Below are 20,302 nucleotides of genomic sequence, written 5' to 3'. Positions count from 1 at the left end.
CAGGGACACCTCGACTCAGCTAGGAGAAGCCAGGGATCAAACTAGCAACCTTCCGGTTACTAGCCAACCCACTCTACCTCCTGCCGCCCATCACACCACGTCACCACATGTGGTCCGTATAGTTTTATTTATTTATTTAAGTGTTCACCGTTCTGTTTATGTTTGCTATCAAGATCTAGTTGTTTAGTGTTAAGGTGGACAAGGTTTCTCACAACGGTGGACCATTGTCTTTAGGGGTGAGGGTCCAGCCAGATAATGTGAGAGTCGATGTAGAGGCAGCAGGAACAGAAGCATCTGTGTGCAGCAGCCATGCCCATGTGGTTCCTATTGTTCCTGGGTTGCCTGCACAAGCCGGTGGCTCCCATATGATGGTATTCCCCAAAGTGGAGTTCAGAAATGCGAGGCCGGTGTCAATGGGCCCGTGTTGAAACGCTTATTGTGCGGCCAATGCGCTCCTTATGCTAAGACAGCTCTGCAACATTTGGTTTGAATACAGTCAAATCGCTTGGCCCCAAATCGGGGTATGACCAACTGTGAAATTGTTGATAACAGATGTCAAGACACCATAACAGCACAAACACGGCAATAACCAGTCAATAGCATCGCACATCTGCCCTGGTGCTGTTCCCGATCGCGGTCAATGTCACGGATAGTTCGAACGGGCTTGGAGAGAATGAGCTCTAATTTTACAATAATCATCTCTGCATGTTAGTTCTGTTGTTCACTACTAGTTTGTGGTATTGTTTTATATCTGCGCCATGTTTGTCAATAAGCCACTGGATATATCATGTTAAATGATTATAGGGTTCAATTTGATCCGTTCAAAGCGTTGCTCGTTTTCAATTCCACATTTGGCGTATGACAGTGGCAATGTTTGGCGTTTTCCTCGGCGTTCGCTGTTTTAATGCCATCCAAATGAGGGTTAATCAGAATCACCGCCTGCAAATCACTCAAACGTGAACTCATTTTGTTTAGTGACCCCCTTCTGAACCTGCTCAGTGACGGCATGGAGGTCCATGCCTCTGGTGGTTTGGCGTTGTCTACCGTACACGTCCTACCGTACACAGCGTACAGTCTCTCCCCTCTAGAGAGCTGCCTTAGTGTCTCCCACGCGTCGACACTAGGCCGTCCTCCCCGCGCGGACCTGCCAGGCGGCAGCGTCGGCGTCAGAGGGCCTGCGCCTCGACGTGACTGTGAACCAGATTATGACACTCGTCTGTGATTACGCGGCCCGGCCACGAGCGCCACGTGACAGCGCGGCGCACCGGCTGTCACTAGCGACGGAAGCGACCCTGAGGCCCGTTCTAAAACAAGGGATTGATTCTTGACCGTTTGCAGGTGCAGGCGAGGCAGAATTCTATGTTGCTATTCTTCTTTATATATGTTATAAATGTATATATATGTATTAGTTTTCTCTCCAAAACCCTCCGCCACTATCACAGGCCATGCATCTCTCCTTCTTCCCCAACTCTCTCAATCTGTGTCTGTCTCTCTCTTGCTCTCTCTCTCTCTCTCTCTCTCTCTCTCACTGCGGTTCTAGTTTGACACAATAAAGTGGGGTATGGTAGGCTATCTCTCTGTTATCAACGATGTCTTATGAAGCGTAAGCGATGTTACGAGCGTCGTTTAAGCCGCAGCCTCATCTCTTACATCACAGAATCACAAGACAATAGAGTTGAGTCAAGCACTACTTTGTATTTGTTTTGTTTTTTTGAGTTGTTTTTTTAAAATAATGCAAACTTGTCTTTAAATAGCGGAGCCGAGAGTGTTTCTGCTGTAAACGTGATACTAAGTAGGCCTCTGTTGGCGCTAATCTTTGGTGTTTCAGACGCCAGTTACTGCCCATGCTGTTAGCGTTGAACAGAATCATTATGGGAGCCACCTGTAAACAAACAATGTTCACTGGCATGCCAAAAGTGTAAACTCGAGAACGTGTTTTGCTTATATAAAAAGAAAGAAATATTGGCAGCTCACAGTTGACTTTCATCAAACTATCCCTTACAAAAACATTGTTGAAAAGCAAATCTTTGACCTACAACTTAACATTTTGAGCACTTTCCAAAATGGTGAAGAAGGACTTTTAATTTCCCTGATTAACACAATAACAGACTTTTTTCTTAATGTGTGGTTGATAGGATGGCAAACACAGCCACACTGGGTTATTAAGCTAGTGGTCAGGAATCATACAGAATCAGCACTCTGGCTCATTAAAGACACATACAACTCATCACAGACAGATCCTTGATTTGGCGCGGCTGCTTGATTGGAACAGGATTCAGACCATCTCATTTGTGTACGTTAACGCATAAGTCCAACCCCCACTCACACCCACACACACACACACACACACACACACACACACAATGCACACATAGACACAATGCTCACAACACATGCTGATGTAGAGACACACACACACACACACACACACAATGCACACGACACACGCTCATGTGCAAACAAAATCACACACACACACACACACACACACACACACACAATGCACACAACACATGCTGATGTAGAGACACACACACACACACACACACACACATACACACACTCACACTCACAATGCACACGACACATTCTCATGTGCAGACAAACACACACACACACACACACACACACAATGCACACGACACATTCTCATGTGCAGACAAACACACACACACACACACACACACACACACACACACACACAATGTACACAAAACATGCTGCTGTACATATCAACATCAGCCAGGGCAAGTTTATACAAACCCCCAGTCACACACATACTCACACACAACCTAGGCACACCACAAACAATGGGATTGCACAGTTACCTCACCACTGCTGCCCCTGTGATGGTCTGTCTGTGGCAGCCAGAGTTTGTGAGCTGCACCAACACGGGGACCTGGACTCCACCAGCTTACAGTTCAAACGCAGACTGCAGTCAATTAACCGTGTTGTAGAGCCACCCCCAGTGCTGCCAAGCCCCGTCACTCTGCCAGCGCTGGCTGCCAACACACTGTTAACACAGATGTGGCGTGTGTTTGGGAAGGGTTTTGTGTGTGTGTGTGTGTGTGTGTGTGTGTGTGTGTGTGTGTGTGTGTGTGTGTGTGTGTGTGTGTGTGTGTGTGTGTGTGAGACGTATGTGTGTGACACTTGTGTCCGTGTGCGTGTGTGTGTCTGTATGTACCTCTGTACGGGTGGTTATAGATACATATGTCCAGATGGATTATAGATGGATGGGCGGATTGAAGGATAGATGGAAAGATAGCGGTAGATAGACACCATACAGACAGACAGACAGGGATGTGGCTCTGACCACTCCACCCCCATTGTTTAAAACCATGTCTCCCTCTCCTAAATGGTCCCGGTGCACGTGCTTAGATAACATCTGACCCTTGGTGGCAAAGCAGATGTCAAGCATGAAGAAACACATCCCGTCACTGAGTGTGCTTGAGGTTTATGGGCAGTAGCAGGTTAACTGCGATCCCAAAGTGGGACCCTGATTAAGTGCTGACAGAGACGGACTCGGGGACTAAATGACTTGGCTGGAGAGAGGGTTATCGTCAGTTTGACGGAAGTGCTGGGTTCGAGGAGAAAGGAATGTGTAGGCCGTCAAAGGGTTATGGATGTTTACTTAAAACCCACATGGCCAGTCCTCTCCTAAACATTTCGTCATCATTCACTATAGGTTGCCATGGGGTGTTCTCACAGCACAATTAAAATCGGATTTACACCAGATGGATTTTGCTCTAGAAGAGTGTTTTTTATACTGATTGCAAGTGTGGTTTGCCCACACTGCAGCTGTCATGGCTAAATGTTCAGGCCAAAAGTAGAGACAAATGGTAAAGAAAAGCTAATTAAATATAGAAATATAATGCACAATGACTGTTTCAATCAAATCCATGCAGCATTGATTGTTATTAAAAAAGTCTGGGTTCAAGATGTTGTTAAACTTAACTTCAAAAAGCAGCAATTTTCGATTTACATTCAGCTTCTTCAGTTCAGTTTAAAACCTCTTCTCTGACTCCATCCATATCCATATTAGATCCATCCATATCTCACACGCCTGTAACTACCACTTCATCCATTCCTACCATTCCATCAAATTACCTTTTCCCCGAAATTGACCCAAAAGCCAAACTCCAGGCTTTAAACGGTCTCCTCAGAAACCTTTGAGTTATGTCACGTGTTCAACAGTTCACGGGTTAACCGCTCAAATAGCTGCGGAGATGTTTCTCGCTGGCCTCCACATGACAACTACCAGACTTTGGCTAAGCCCCTCTGCTCTGAGAGGTCAGTTCGTTCCCTCCCCAAGCAGGCACACCAGGCGCCGCTCCTCTATGCTAATAAGCTTGTCTGTTTTGCCTCTAGTCAGGTCTGATCCGAACGCAGGACGCAGACTTCTTCCTGAGGCCCGTGTCCCACGGCCTGGCCCGGAGGGAGAACTTCACTGGCCTCGCCGGCCACCAGCCGCACGTCCTCTATCGGAGCAACGCCCAGCCCCGCACGGGGCACCGGAGCCCCCACGAGAACCGGACCTCTGGGGACGAGGGCCACATTCTCAGAAAGAGATCCGCCGCGCTGCTGCCCAGCACTCACGGTACGGTAACGGACGAAGAAGAGTACGCCGACCGCCGAGATCCCGCCGTCATCAACAGCAGTCGCACCGCTCACCCTGGCGATGGGATGCGACACCGTGACCACCACAGTAACCACGGCGACCACGGCGATGACTACAACCGAGGGGAGAAGCAGAGGCAGCACTTCTGTGGGAGACGGAAGAAATGTATGTAAGGGCAACCTCTCCTTCCAATCAGCGCTCCTTTGCTGCTGTCCTGTCTGTATGCTACTGAGACTCAAAGTGTGAGGCTGTAGAGACGCTCTAGTTTGTAGCCCACAGCTTTGATGCTTTTTCAGTATGCCTTTCGATACACCTGTTGAATATACATCCACAGTTGTTATCTGTTAAACACAAAAACTAGAATTGCCAAAATATTTGAATTTTTTAAATGGTACAAATCAGTGAGTCCATACATTATGTTAGCATGGTAGCATGTTAAGGTAACGCTAGCATGCTAACGCAATGCGTCCACTCCCTGTTGGGTATGTCAGCTTGCGCAGGTCAGCATGGGTGGCCTCGGTGGGAAGGGAACACCTCTCCCACAATGCACTGCTCTACAAGCGGTAACTAGACAGGATCAGTTGTGTTGAGCTGAAGACCAGCGCCTTGCAATTTGTCACTTCCTTCCGGGAACCCTGAACTCAGGTTATTGGGGAACATGAGGTAGGGGTTAACAGGGGGCTGGAGAGTGTAGCCCAGATGGATTGTGCGAACATGGTAAATAGATATAGTTGAATAGGCAAAGCTCAAGAAAATCTCAAACGAGGTTCACCATTTAGTTCTGCACATTATTGACATCGCTAAATTACCCTGACGTGTCGGTATGAATTAACTCAACGGGTAACTTGAACTCAGGGTACGAGAGTGTTCAAAAGGAACTTTGATAAAGCGCACTTGACGCTGCTATGTTTTTGAAGACAATTAGGTTAAGTTTGAGCTTTGGTGATCCTTGAAAAATGCAGGGTGAGTAGGTGAACGGAGAACACGAAGTGACGGGCCGAAAGCAGAACAGAGTGTCTCAAAACATTTTTACAGTAATGAGTGTGGACGGGATTTTGTTTTCCTCCAGTGATCATACACAGTGACGAACGCTCGCTCTCCCCGCAAACCCGCTTACGGTTTGTTGACATTTTTTGTCAGGCAGGGTTTTGAGGTCATTTCAAAGGCAGCTCGAGAGAGATGGGGGGTAGTACCATTGCTTACACACCGCATGAGACTGTCTGCTGGCCTCCCCCCCCCCCCCCCCACACCCCGTGAAAACACACTCATGTTTACATTCCCATGTAATGACATCACTGAACACCTGTGCTGTGTTTCAGCCGAGAAAACCCTTTGGTCACTCACCTGCTTTTTCCGGCTGTATAAGCAAACTTTCTAATCCCCCTAAACTTTATCACGTGCAGGCAGGACAGAGGTGAAAGTTTATGATAACCAAGAGATTGTAGCTGAGATGGTGCCAAAATCAACCAGAGCTTGACGCTTGTGTCTTTGATTTGTGAACTGTTGTTTTCTCCCTGATTTCTAAGTGTTTAGGTTAAGTGTTGAGTCCTCAGGGGGACTGAACAGCAAAACTTTTCTTTCATTATAAAACTGTTTGTTTGAGAGATGTGGTCAGTTATCGAATGAATGGGTCTTAGGTCTTCAATTCAGGTTTGCATGGTTTGTCTTGAGATAATACATTATTTACTAAACTGTACAATAGTTATTTTCAATAAAAAAAGATAAAATATTAAATCTTGATTATCTTTTTATAATTACAAAATGATAATTGTATGACATGAGTCTTCCATTACCTAATTTTGAGTATACATCACTTGACTTTTTTAAGCTTTTTGAGACACCGCCACCACAATTAGCTAATTGCTCTTTAAAAAAAACACATTAGCTTTGACCTCCACACATTTAAAGTCATATTATGGTTAGAAATTCCAAGCATTAATTAAGACTAATGAATTCCAGACAGTAATTATTTAGTTCTTCAACATCCTCACTGCCATAACCAACATGAGAATGTCTCTCCAAAATGATCAATGACAGTTTGGTAAACCTGCATGAAGATAATGACTGTTAAAAGAGTTTTACTCATTATTCCTAGTAGAAGTCGAAATTCCCAAGGCCAAATCCACTTAAACAATTGTCACACTCCAAAGGTATCCACAGCTTACTGGCCACCAAACGGGTGTCAGGACGTGTTTATGTTAAGTTATATGTGTCATAAAGTCAGCTGGCGTTAATTAAACAGAGTTGATGTGTTATAGGAAAAGTCCTCAGTAGTTCATCATTATGTCAGTTGCTTCAGTATTTGACTGAGGTAGTCAAACATTACCCATCTAAAATGAATGTGTATATGTTCACATAACTGTATATAATAATCACACATCCTTGTATGTATGTATATGGCTTAGTTAGCGATCCCATCTCCCGCAATGAGCAGACAAAGTCTGCCACAGTACAGTACAGTGGTTTGTTCGCAGCAGGGCTAAAGAGACAGATGTTTGTCTCCCCCTCTTCCACGGTATTCAAAGACACAAAGCCGTAGGTGGTGATAGCACCAAGGCGAGGGAACAGGTGTGTTCCCCGGGACTGTGAGGTAGTTGTCTTTAAAGTGGTAACCAAGAGGATGCACCTTCATCAATAACATCATCCATCTGACAAAGACCGCTGAAAACACACTCCCAACCCAGATTGATAGATGTTTAGTTTTGGTGCCTGTTGAGTTCTATTAGTCAATAGAAGACAGGATTAATTTATCTTCCTTTTTTGTTGAACATCTTTGGTAATAGACCTCTGAAGAATAAGTCCCGCCTCCGAGGCTCCCTGCTCCCTCGGTCAAATGTCTATGGGAAATAACATGGGGTTTATGAATGATCGTACATAACAAACTCTGTAGGTGGCGGAGAAGTAAAAGCTGCGTCACGTTTTGAACTAGACACTTTTTCCATCTAGTTTCGACTGGGTTTTTGGATTGTCGGTGCCAATAGTAGCATTAATAATCGTTTACTACTTTAACGGCACAGACAATCCAAAAACCCAGTCGATACTAGATTAGACTACACACACACACACACACACACACACACACACACACACACACACACACACACACACACACACACACATGGTTTTAATAAGATAACATTTGTTTTTGAAGTATTATATGAAAACTCTTTGGGCAATTTCAAAATGATCCTACGACCCCCACTTTGAGATTCGCCGAATAAGACATTAAGAAGGCATATTGTTCATTCAAATATTGTGACAACACAATTTCATTCACTTAGCTGATGGTTTGATCCAAAGCAACACACATGAGTACATTCAACCGTGACGAACCGACCAAGAAAGAATCACATAAGTCCAAAAAATAAATCAAAAAAGCAAACTGCACCAAGCGCATACATCCTAGAACTCAGAGATAACAACCCACATAGTTCAACCCCATTAGTAACGTGTCTCCCCGTGTCTTTCTCTTCCTTTCATCTCTTACTGAAGACATGCCCAAGCCCCTTGAAGGGGACGCCTTCCTTCTGCCGGACGAGTACGCCGTCCCGCCCAGGAGTAAGAGGGAGGTGATGATGAAGAACCAGCCGGGGGACCAAAAGCTCAACGTGGAGACGCTGGTCGTGGTGGACAAGAAGATGATGGACAACCACGGCCACGAGAACATCACCACGTACGTCCTCACCGTGCTCAATATGGTGAGGAAACGACCCCACTGCGCTCGGACCGCATGGACATCGTCAACGCTAGTTCGAGATTGAATTTGTCACTTTTTTGCCAATTGCCACTAATTAATTTCAATTCTTTAAATGATACAAAACAGTGATTCCATACAATGTAATGTATCGACTCACTATTCCGTATATTACAAAACAATGCCTATTCAAACCACATGGACGTTGTGATGCTAATTCGAGTTTGATTGAATTTGTGACATCACAAAGCGCCAATTTGCACCAATCGAAAATCCACCGCAGTACCCTGTGTTTCCCCCGGGGCGCCCCCAAACGCTCACGGACAGATCGAGGTGCTAGGTAACACTTTAATCCTCCAGTGGCTGTGCTGGTCAGGGGTGGAAGGGGGTGCACAGTTTCACAGCTGACTTAGTTTTCTCCCCCCCTGTTTTGATAAGATGATAAGCGGTCATGCCACTGCATTAGATTAGTCTAGAGCACGGCTAAAGATGACAGATGAGGCAGGGTAAGGGGGGGGCGGTAAGGGGGGTAAGGGGATATCTGCAGCGCATTTGGTTTCAAAACACAATAAAGGCACACCATGTGAACAAAAGTGTCTCGTGCTCCCCTGAGCCAGTTTAGCCTTTCGACCGGAAACCCCTGAGAGACCTGAATTAGATAATGGAGTGTTAACCCCACATACAAGGTAATGAGGGCTATTACAATCTCGGATGGCGAGATGAAAGTACCTTTTTGGACGCTAGCAGTGAAAGAATGATTTTCCGCTCAATCTCACGTCATGGCAATTATCAATTACACACTGTGTCACTCCACACTTTAGCATGGTGACAGTGTCCTTCCTCTCAACCCCCACTTCCTCACACACACACACACACACCTGCACACACATCTACACAAATAGGTGTGTGTGTGTGTATATATTTTCTCCCCGAAAGGATGATGAAATGGAGAAAGCCGATACATCTTGGTGGGATGTCTTTCGCCACAGCGTTGTTGCTCTAGTGCTAAGACCCAGCTCAGCTGATCTCGAAGCCGTACCTTACAAAAGCTTGTTTGGCTACTTAACGACTGACTGACAAATCCAAAAATAATCCCCCTGTTTTGGAAACACGGCTCCGTCCAGCCCAGATGGGATTTGGGCTGGGGGGGGTAGAGGGGTGGGGTAGGGGGTGGAGGTGATAGGGAGTCACAGTGGTATATACAGCATGACCCAGATCCCAAACCATCCACCTTAACAGCTTTGTGTACGCAAGACTAAACATCTTGGTAACACTTTAAGATAAGGGTTCATTCATTAACCATTGATAAATATTAGTTAATGCAGTAATAAGCGTTATTGTATCACGTTAGCATAGGGGTTATTTTTAAGGGCAGTGGGTTAGGATTAAGGGTAGTGAGTTAGGGTAAGGTTTAACCGTAACACTATTGAATAGTGTATATATTATATATATACACTATATTGTATATTGATATCTTAGGTAACATGAAAACTGTTAGTAAATGATTACTGTACATTAGTTCACTGTTAATTAACTGTTAGTTAATGCTTATTACCGCATTAACTAATTCCCTCTTTTTTCGAAGCAGAAAAAGATGCATTGCAGCAAACATGCATTGCAGCAAAACAAACAGCTGTGTCATAGATGACTCAGTGGATTGGTTTAAAGTGCGCAAAGTGTGATATGTACACCGTGAATGGAGCTCACAACAATGGGAAAGACCAAACGTCAGTTTATGGGTCAATGGCGTCGGAAGCCTGACTTCTGGAACAAGAGCAAAGCATGAAAGAATCGGAGCGACACCTGAGATATTCATAGTACCCAGGAGGTGGTGGGGGATAGAGAAAAAAGACGGAGATAGAGAGAGAAAGATCCAGATCCAGATCAGGAGTCCTGTTTCAAAGCCAAAATCCATGGGTCTGATCAATGGTCAGATACCCCTGAGAGGAGAAGAAGAGGAATTGGAAACAGCAGTTGGGAATCCACTGTTGCCAGGCTCGATGAGGGGGGGCATTTGTCTGTTAACTCTAAAAGTAATGCCTTGTTTCCAATGTATCTGACACATATGTCAAACTCCTAATATGTATGTCTCCCGGTACCTGGTACTCCTAGTACTCTTTTTTTTTTTTTACTGAGATCCGATGAACTTGTGCCGTCGTTATGCAGTTGAGTAGAAATGAATCGCACAGACTCAGTTAACGCTGCAACATGAATCACCTGGCCAAGCTAAATGCTAAACCTCAGAAACCTCAGAACATTTTATTATTTGCATTTGGATTCTGTGTCCCCCAGGTCTCGAGTCTGTTCAAAGACGGAACGATAGGAGGGAACATCAACATTGCGATCGTGGGCCTTGTACTGTTGGACGAGGAGCAGGTAAGAGTTTTGGTTGGTTTCCATGGAAACCCTTTTCGGCGGTGTGCTGGTTTAAAAGAATGCAGGATGAAATAATAATCTGATGTTTGTTTATTTGTTGGCTTTTCACTGGTAGCCCCGAGGTCTGAATACGCTTAAGAACTGCGAGAGTTTCCCGGGGATCATTTTAACAACTAAGTATCTTTTGTAGTAATGCCATAATTATAGGGTCTGCGTTGACTTGGGTCTTTGCCAGATCAAAGAGGGGAATTCTCATGTAAAAAGAGAGCGAAATATACAGGGGGGGAGAGAGAGAAGAGAGAAGAAAGCAACTGGGGGATAGACAGACAGTCACAGGCACAGGCACAGAGACACAAGGTCCTCAAAAAGTCAAGTAGATAAGGACAAGAGCTTATTGTTTTTTGGCTAACTGCGTGTGATGTTAATGGCTTTCAATTTTCCATCAAAGGGGCCAGTTTTCCAGAATGCAACGAAAATATTTCCCATTTCTTCAAAGCGAGATGTAACCAAGCCCAATTTGTGTTCATGTTTAATGGCCCATCCAGTGTCTGACACAATGAGAAGATTAAGGTGATGAGCTAGACCTAACATTGATATTAGAGACCCACCAAAGGCTTGCCTTGTTCCCAGAGGGTAAACTGTTCCTCTGTTTGCATCATTAGGTTTCTGTAATAGTTTTCATTAAGATAGCCAGTTAAGTGTCAAAATGACGAAACCTACGGACTAGCAACAATAACCATATTTGGTTATTTTTGGCTATTACTTATAGTAATAGTTATATATAATATAACTATTATATAATATAACTATATAATATAACTATTATAATATATAGTTATAGTAACATAAGCTCACTCTTATTATTATTTTTTTTTTATGAAATCAAAGCTCTTTATGACAATAAATCAATCTATATCATGCATCAACGAAGCCATTCCTTATTGTTTTTCTTCACCCACTCTCTCCCAGGACGGTCTGGTGATCAACCACCATGCCGACCACACCCTGAACAGCTTCTGCCAGTGGCAGTCTGGCCTGTGGGGCCGGGGGGGCCGGCGCCACGACCACGCCATCCTGCTCACCGGCCTCGACATCTGCTCCTGGAAGAACGACCCCTGCGACACGCTGGGTGAGAGACCTCACACCCACACTGACGTCCACCGTCATCTCCCTCACACCCACACTGACGTCCACCGTCATCTCCCTCACACACACACACTGACGTCCACCGTCATCTCCCTCACACCCACAGTGACGTCCACCATCATCTCCCTCACACCCACACTGACGTCCACCATCATCTCCCTCACACCCACACTGACGTCCACCATCATCTCCCTCACACCCACACTGACGTCCACCATCATCTCCCTCACACACACACTGACGTCCACCTTCATCTACCTAGCTCTCTATCTATCTATCTATCTATATATCCATCTATAGATCTATCTTTAGATCTATCTATCTATCTATCTATAGATCTATGTATAGATCTATCTATCTATCTATCTAGCTATCTATCTAGCTATCTTTCTGTCTGTCTGTCTGTCTGTCTGTCTGTCTGTCTGTCTGTCTGTCCGTTGGTCCGTCTGTCTGTTCAATTGAATTTAGAAAGCTTTATTGCCATCTGAAACAAATGATTTCATTGTAAAAGCAGGTGAAAAAATAAGCCAAAAGAAGAATATTAAGAACACTAGTTCAGCTCAAGTGCAGTTTCATCATTCCAAACAAGTCCTGGTGGTTAGACTCCAGGAGGATGATTCTGTTTACGCAGAGGTTGAGGTCATCTTGCTCATCACAACAGGTCACTGATCGTGCTGCTGGGATCACACATTGATTTATTTCTCCCAGCAGAGAAATTAAAAATCAAATCAAACAACAGTTTGTTAGCATCTGGAGTGTTTTCAAAGTGCCTGCGTGTTTGTGTAACGTGTGGAGAGTGTGTGTTCCTGATGTCTCGGTATGACATGGGATGATAAGGTTGGAAGTGCAGCTGGGTTTCCAGTGCAGGCTTTGTTTGCAGTGGGTACACAGTCCGTCTCCTCTGTTTGGGCCACGGTTGTCAGGTATTGTGCAAATTAGGTTTTTCCTGTTCAGGGACAATTTGCTCTGATTTTGGGTTGAATCTTTCCAATGGGGATTGTTTTCTTTTGTTTTCATATCATTTGGTTTTGCCTGATGGGGTGGTTTTTGTGTTTCCTGTGGTGTTGATGTTAATGCTGCTGTAGGGATGTTTTTTGTGTACTCTGGAGCAACGGTGTCTAAGTGGAATTTGTATTTGTGGAGGCTGGGTCTTTTTTCAACTATCACTATTTTTTATTTTTTTAAGGGTCGCTGCTGGTCAATGCTCAGGGCTGAGATAAACTGCAGAAGATGGAGGTGCTGCAGTATGCCTTCTTTGGTTGGGGACAGCAGCACCGGGTCATCTGTAAACAACAAGCATAAATCTATCTCTATCTATCTATTTATCTATCTAATTCATTTATTTAATCTATCTATCTACGTATCTTTCCATCCATCTATCTATCTGTCTGTCTGTCTGTCAGTCTGTCTATATTTATCTAGCCATCATTTCTCTCTCTCTCTCTGTCTCCAAAGCTCACTCCCTCTCCCTCTCCATAGCTCTCTCTCTTGCTCTCAGTCTCTACAGCTCTCTCTCTCTCTCTCTCTCTCTCTCTCTCTCTCTCTCTCTCTCTCTCTCTCTCAGCATAGCTCTCAGTCTCCATAGCTCTCTCTCTTCTCTCTCTGTCTCTCTCAGCATTGCTCTCTCTCTCTCTCTAAAACTCTCTCTCTCTCCATAGCTCACTCCCTCTCTCTCTCCATAGCTCCTTCTCTATCTGCTGCTCTGGGAAGGCTGTGTCCTCCTCTGTCACACAGTGCGTCCGGATGTCACATCCCCACACGGACAGAAGAGCAGATGTTTACCAGCCTGGCTGCTCTCAGATCTCCTGAGCTCTCTCTCTCGTTGCTCTGCTGCAGAGCATGCAGTGTTGTGGGAGATTGGGTTTTTCCAAAACACTCTGTTTACACTCACACTTCAAGAGGCAAAACATAAATATGATGGTTATCTGATGGGGGATTTATTAAAAACAAATGCCAGAGTAAAATATACAAAAATACAAAATGGAGCAAATGCGTTGTCGGAGAGACTTGCCAGAAATGTGAATGGTTTTTAATAGAGCCATGTGTCAGTTCCTCTATGTTGTGTCTCCACTGTTTATAAGCCAAAGTACGCAAAATACATGTTGGAATAAGTCTCTCATTTACCTTATTTACGACTGTCGATATATGCATGCTATATAATCTGTTCAAGGTTATTCTGATCATTGAAGAGTAAGGGAAGTTTATAAATGTTGCTACTCAGTCCTTGCCTTTAGTTATTCTTTGTAGAAAGAAGTGTGTTATTAAAGCACCTTGTCTTCATCTTGGCTAGAAGTTTGTGTTTGAAGACGTTGTCACACACACACACACACATGCACACACAAAAATGAACACACACACAGTGTATAGTATACAGATAATACCATACTAAATACTCCTAAAAACTCTATAAACAGACATATTCATCACACATGCACTGACATGCACACACACATACACACACACACACACACACATACACACACACACACACACACACACACACACACACACACACACACACACTGCCCACACATACACTCACAGCACCTTTTAACTCACACTCCGTAACTTCAAAGCATTTCCAGCTAGAATAGTATAGTCCTTGTCTCTGCTGTGAAGGCCTAGTTCAAAGGTTGTGTGTGTGCGTGTGCGTGTATGTGTGTGTTTGTGTTTGTGTGTGTGTACATGTGCATGACCACATGTGTGGCTATTCTTGTGTGTCTTGTGTATAAAAAGCAACCTCTACCACATGAAGTACAGAAATAAACTGCCCATTTATAAAGCGTTTAATTCCACCACTAATAATAAAAAAAATGGGTTGGATAGATGTGGTACAACAAGAACAACAGTCAGAGAAACTATCAAGGATGTCACGCTTTTACTTCAAACATCTTGGCAACGCAAAAAGAACAGAGGTTGTAATGTATGACCTGCTGTACTGCAGATGTCAACCAGCCAGTCCAGCTAACTCTGCCACATTTTCTGAAATGATTTAATGTGTACTTTCCCTGTCAAATAAAGCCATAAATAAAAAATACAAAAATGTATGAACAAGCGGCCCCTGGTGATGAAGGTGGTATGCTGTCTGCGTCTCACACTCCGTTTCCTCCCTGCAGGATTCGCTCCCATCAGCGGGATGTGCAGCAAGTACAGGAGCTGCACTATCAACGAGGACACTGGGCTGGGGCTGGCCTTCACCATCGCACACGAGTCCGGACACAAGTAAGGACCGCAGGCTTGGATCAGCGCTGAATGGGCTGCACTAGTGTGTCATGATGAAACGATGCATTCTGTTGTACCTAGAAACACAGTCCATAATCTGCGTGAAAGCGTTTATTTAAGTGTGGAAGCCAAATTGTGTTTTCTAACCTAACTCTACTCTCCTAAGGATGCTGATTCACTGTGCCTCATTGGCTATATCCTAAGCCAATCTGAGTGTTTTTTACATTCCATAATCACTATCTGCTAAGTAATCTATTTGACTTTTTACACTTAATACAAGATGAACCTCAAAATATGACTCCAGCAATTATGCTGTGAGGCTAACGATATGATACTCTGTTTGGAGATGATATTGTTGCATAGACAGCAATGACCTCCTTTTACTGAATTTGCATTCCGTAAAGTAGTGAATGCTTAGTATTTATGTCACTTTTTCAGTTGGCCCACTCATCATTCAGTTCTACCATCTTTCTTTGTCCTTCCTGCCTCCCTGTAGTTTTGGGATGGTCCACGACGGGGAGGGCAACGTGTGTAAGAAGTCCGAGGGGAACATCATGTCCCCCACGCTGGCCGGGCACAACGGGGTCTTCTCCTGGTCGCCCTGCAGCCGCCAGTACCTCAGCCGCTTCCTCAAGTAGGCCACACACGCACGCACGCACGCACGCACGCACATGCACACACATACGCGCACACACGCTCATACACAGACGCACACAATCACACACACACACACACACACACACACACACACACACACACACACACACACACAGATGCATGGTTATAGGCATTCACATACACACACAGATACAGATGCATACACAAACACACACATGCACGCACACACACATACACACACACACACACACACACACACACACCAATAATCCTACTTCACTCTTGTATGCAGCACTTGGGTGTCTATCCTGGCAATGCTGTGCAATACTGATCAATGCATCATTAGTTAGTCATTGCATTCCACTGTTAAATAGTAACACTTAGTGCTGTTTAGCAGTGACATTGCTATTGGCTGTGAAAGTACATGTAATTAAGGCCCCAGTGTATTCCATTCATGCCAGAGTAGTTAATTACCATATAGTCACATTTAGGAATGCGGGATTCATGGTAACAGTGGTGCACATAGTAAAAATGGGAAAACACAAAGGAAAACCGGAAAGTGAGAAGCTGAATTGAAATGGTAAAACAACGTACCGACTTGTTTTGCCAACACAATGATATGGAGTGAGTGTGCGTGTTAGTCGGTGTGTGTGCATGTATGTGTGCGTGTGTGTGTGCGCATCTGTTTGTGAGTGTGTCTGTGTGTGTCTAAAGGTCTTAAATATAGCCGTCAGAGCAGCCAGGCTGTCTGATACCCCTGTTCTCCGTATGTTGCCGTTGGTCTTGTGTTACAAACAGTATGTGGATACGCATGTTCCCCTGCAAGTAGAGGAGTGCCAGTGTGAAAAAGACGAGGCCGTATCTGTGTTGGTGGATGTGTGTGCCTGTGGGTATCTGTATGTGCATGCCCATGTGTATACAGTGTGTGTGTTTGCTTGAACACGGTGCGTGTGGGTTAGTGAAACCAGATCGGCCGAGAGCAGTGCCCTCCGCTACATTCTGTCAGGTCTCCCGTCCTACGCCCACTCCTCCCCCCACCCCCCCACCCAGCGGACCTCTCCTCTGTCAGAGACGGAGGCGGGGGTTATTAGAGCTGGGGATGACCTCATCCTCGTTAGGGCCTGTCAGCCCTATATTTAACAGCAGGAATAAATAAACAAAACACTCCTGGGCGTCACACGCCCGGCCCCAGACCATGTGACCGTTGGGGATCCCTGCTGGGGGTCTGACAACAACCGCTATTTATTCAGCCAGAGCGTCGGCCAATGAAAAGATAAACAAGAGGTGCGGTCTGACGATGGTTAATTGGTTTGGATTCTCAGCGTCGATATGAAAACACGGCCGGTATCTTTCGGTAAACGATAGCAAGGGTCGCGATGAAAAGTCGGGTGTAGGTGTAGGTCTGGATTTGCGTGTTGTCACGGAAACCCAAACGGGATCCACGGAGTTGAGCGTCCTTCCAGGAAGTCGCTGGATAGTCGAGCACAGTGGACAGGAAGTGCCCGAGTGGATGTTTAAAAAAAAACGATGAGTTAGGCAACAATGGCGGCCGCCATCTCTCTCTCTCTCTCTCTCTCTCTCTCCTCCTGTAACCGATGAGCCAGCTGCGTCTGGGCGTGTGGGACGTGCGTTACTACACAACGTACTGCTCCGAAGCACGGCTCGCAACGATCCCGCTAGGCGTGTGGAGCCAGGGTGGTCCGGAGAACAAGGGAACCGGGGAACTCGGGACCATCTGTCGGAGTGCCTGTCCCCATGTGTGTTTATGTGTTTCAAATGTGTTGTTCAGACTCTCTCCCTGTGACATATCGTGTGGCTAACAGGGGATAACAGAACAGAATCCAGTAATGACAGCAGAGCAGTCATTGTTCTCTATAGCTCTGCACATGGCTCGTAAACCGCATGAAGTTCGACACACATATACGAGACACACACACACACACACAGACACACACACACACATACACGCACACACACGGGTGGACGCAGACTCGCTCTCTGCTAAAGCAATCAGGACCACTCACTGACACGATGGATGTTTCCAACTTAGCATGCCATTTCAAGCCTTCCCTGCAATATTTTGTGTTATATTATTCCAATGTTAAAGCTGTAAAACCTCTCTGTATGGTTACTAAAGATATCAGTTACCGGTGAAACCCCCGTCCCATGACACACACACACACACACACACACACACACACACACAGGCAAACACACTAACACAAACACACACACACATACACATATAAACACACACATACACACACAGGCAAACACACTAACACTAACACACACACACAGGCAAACACACTAACACTAACACACACACACACACACACACACACACACACACACACACACACACACACACACATATAAACACACACATACACACACAGGCAAACACACTAACACTAACACATACACATATAAACAAACACACACACATACACAAACACACACAAACACACCCTCACACAAACGCACACACACAAAGCATCAATGGGCTAGTATATGAGAAATTGGGGCCAGCCTTTACTCTCTGTCCTCTGTGGTAATTGAGTGTCTGATGGCTTAAAACCATTACTCTCAGGGTTGGAGTTTGGCAAGCCTGTTTTGTTGCCTTGGCAACGCTTCATGGCACTCTCTCCGACGCAGGGGAAACAATAGGACCTAGAGGGCTAATTCTGGTTCACACAATCGTGCTTCTATGAAGGACTGGATTGCGGTGGCGATTATTTATCTTAAAAAGACATGTTAAAACGTAGCTAATGTTTTGTTTAGGTCTACAGGTCGTGTATGAGCAGAGTTGTTTAAAGATACATGAATTATTGACCCTCCCCCCTTGTCCCTCCTGCGTGATCTTGCTTTCTTCTCCTGTCCTCCCCTCGTCTCCTCACCTCTCCTTCTCTCTCACCTCTGACCTTCCCTCTCCCACTCCGCCCTTCCTCTGGCTCCTCACTCTTCACCCATTTTCCCACATCCGCCACCATTGTAATGGATTCACTTTTGGTCTACATGTTCACATAATCGACTCTTCTCCTCCTCTCAACTGCTCATCTCCTCTCTCCACCGCTTCTTCTCGCCCCCCCTCTCCCTTATCTCCCCTCTCCTGTCTCTCCGCCTCACCTCACCTCCCCTCCTCTCCTTCTCTCCTCTCCTCTTCTCTCCTCTCTATCCTCCTCTCCCCCTCTCCCCATCTCCCCTCTCCTCTACTTCTGTCTTCTCCACTCCACTCTACCTCACCTCTCTGTCCACTTCTCCTCTCCCCTCTCCCCCTCTCCTCCCCACTTCTCTCTATCCACATCTCCTCACCTCCCTTCCTCTCCTTATCTCCTCTCGCCTCTACCCTTTTTCCATCTCTCCAACTTTCCTCACCTACCCACCTCTCCTCACCTCCCCCCTCCACTTCTCTATATCCACTTCTCCACATCTCCTCACCTCCCCTCTCCTCTCCTTTTCTCCTCTCCTCGCCTGTCTTTCCACCTCTCCTTTCCCCTCTCCTCCTCTCCCCTTTCCTATCCTCCTCTCCTCCTCTCCCCTCTCCTCTCCTCCTCTCTTCCTCTCCCCTCTCCTCTCCTCCTTTCCTCCTCTCCTCCTCTCCTCCTCCTCTCCTCCTCTCCTCCTCTCCTCCTCTCCTCCTCTCCCCTCTCCCCTCTCCTCCTCTCCTCTCTCCTCCAGTTCAGCCCAGGCTCTGTGTCTATCAGATGAGCCCAGAGCGGTGGAGGAGTACCAGTATCCAGAGAAGCTGCCAGGGGAGATGTACGATGCAGACACACAGTGCAAATGGCAGTTTGGGGAGAAGGCCAAACTCTGCACCCTTGATTTTAAGAAGGTAAAACAAAGCCGGGAAGAATTATAGTGATTCCCTGCATTGTGGGGTTTTTCCGCATTACCTTATCTTGCCGCACGCACACTCCTGAATCCATTCGGTGATTCACATTCAAATGATTCTCTGTCTTTGTATGCCTTACCACTGCCCTTCATGCTGTCTGCAATGTCAGGAAAGTATTGGCGTTACATTCACATGAGGCTGTAGATAAAGCTATAAAACAGAATGCTACAAAAAGGGCAAAGTTCCCTCACTGGCCTATTACCAATTGCCAAATGATAAATTATCTCTCTCTCTCTCTCGCTCTCTCTCTCTGTCACTCTCCCTCTCAATCTCTTTCTGTCTCTCTCTGTCTCTCTCTCTCTCTCTCTCTGTCTCAGTCTCACTCTATGTCTCTCACTCACATGCATATGTATGACAATATAGAAACAGACAAAGCACACAAATACGCACACACATACGCACACAGGTTGCACCACACGTAAAAACAAATAACTCATCTGGTTTACTTTTGCTGCGGATCCCAGACACACACTGGGGTTACGAGAAAAGAGTTACAGCTCTGACTACAAAATACTCTCAGGGATAGACAACTAAATATACACTGGAGGGGTGCCAGTGGGAATCTCTCCCCACTGCTCTCCCATTGTCTGGCCGCCCCGCTGAGAGGGGGCTCAGCATGGGGCGCAGGGGGGGGAAACTGGTTCCCAAACGGTCCGGTGCTACCGTACAGAACATCACACATGGAGCAACGTAGCCCGACCGCTTAGTCTGACAAGTCGACTGTCAATTTTAT

The 20,302-nt window shown here is 45.7% G+C and overlaps 1 protein-coding gene across 1 annotated transcript in view; it reads left to right on the top strand.

Annotated features, from left to right (window-relative positions):
- Nucleotides 1–4,226: 4,226 nt before the first annotated feature.
- The window catches only part of adamts16 (ADAM metallopeptidase with thrombospondin type 1 motif, 16), a gene marked incomplete at its 5' end in the record, with an annotated part of 50,650 nt that continues 34,574 nt past the window's right edge, over nt 4,227–20,302 (top strand). Inside the window, 8 exons of the mRNA XM_084471874.1 lie at nt 4,227–4,290; nt 4,373–4,783; nt 8,111–8,316; nt 10,605–10,688; nt 11,658–11,817; nt 14,951–15,056; nt 15,553–15,690; nt 19,356–19,509. Coding sequence (XP_084328000.1) covers nt 4,227–4,290; nt 4,373–4,783; nt 8,111–8,316; nt 10,605–10,688; nt 11,658–11,817; nt 14,951–15,056; nt 15,553–15,690; nt 19,356–19,509 — 1,323 coding nt within the window. The remainder of the gene's footprint in view (nt 4,291–4,372; nt 4,784–8,110; nt 8,317–10,604; nt 10,689–11,657; nt 11,818–14,950; nt 15,057–15,552; nt 15,691–19,355; nt 19,510–20,302) is intronic.

This window comes from Micromesistius poutassou (genome assembly GCF_964030765.1).
Source record: "Micromesistius poutassou genome assembly, chromosome: 8".
NCBI classification, from domain to species: Eukaryota; Metazoa; Chordata; class Actinopteri; order Gadiformes; family Gadidae; genus Micromesistius; species Micromesistius poutassou.
Note: the sequence above shows the minus strand (reverse complement) of the source record. Positions and strands in the feature narration are given on the sequence as shown.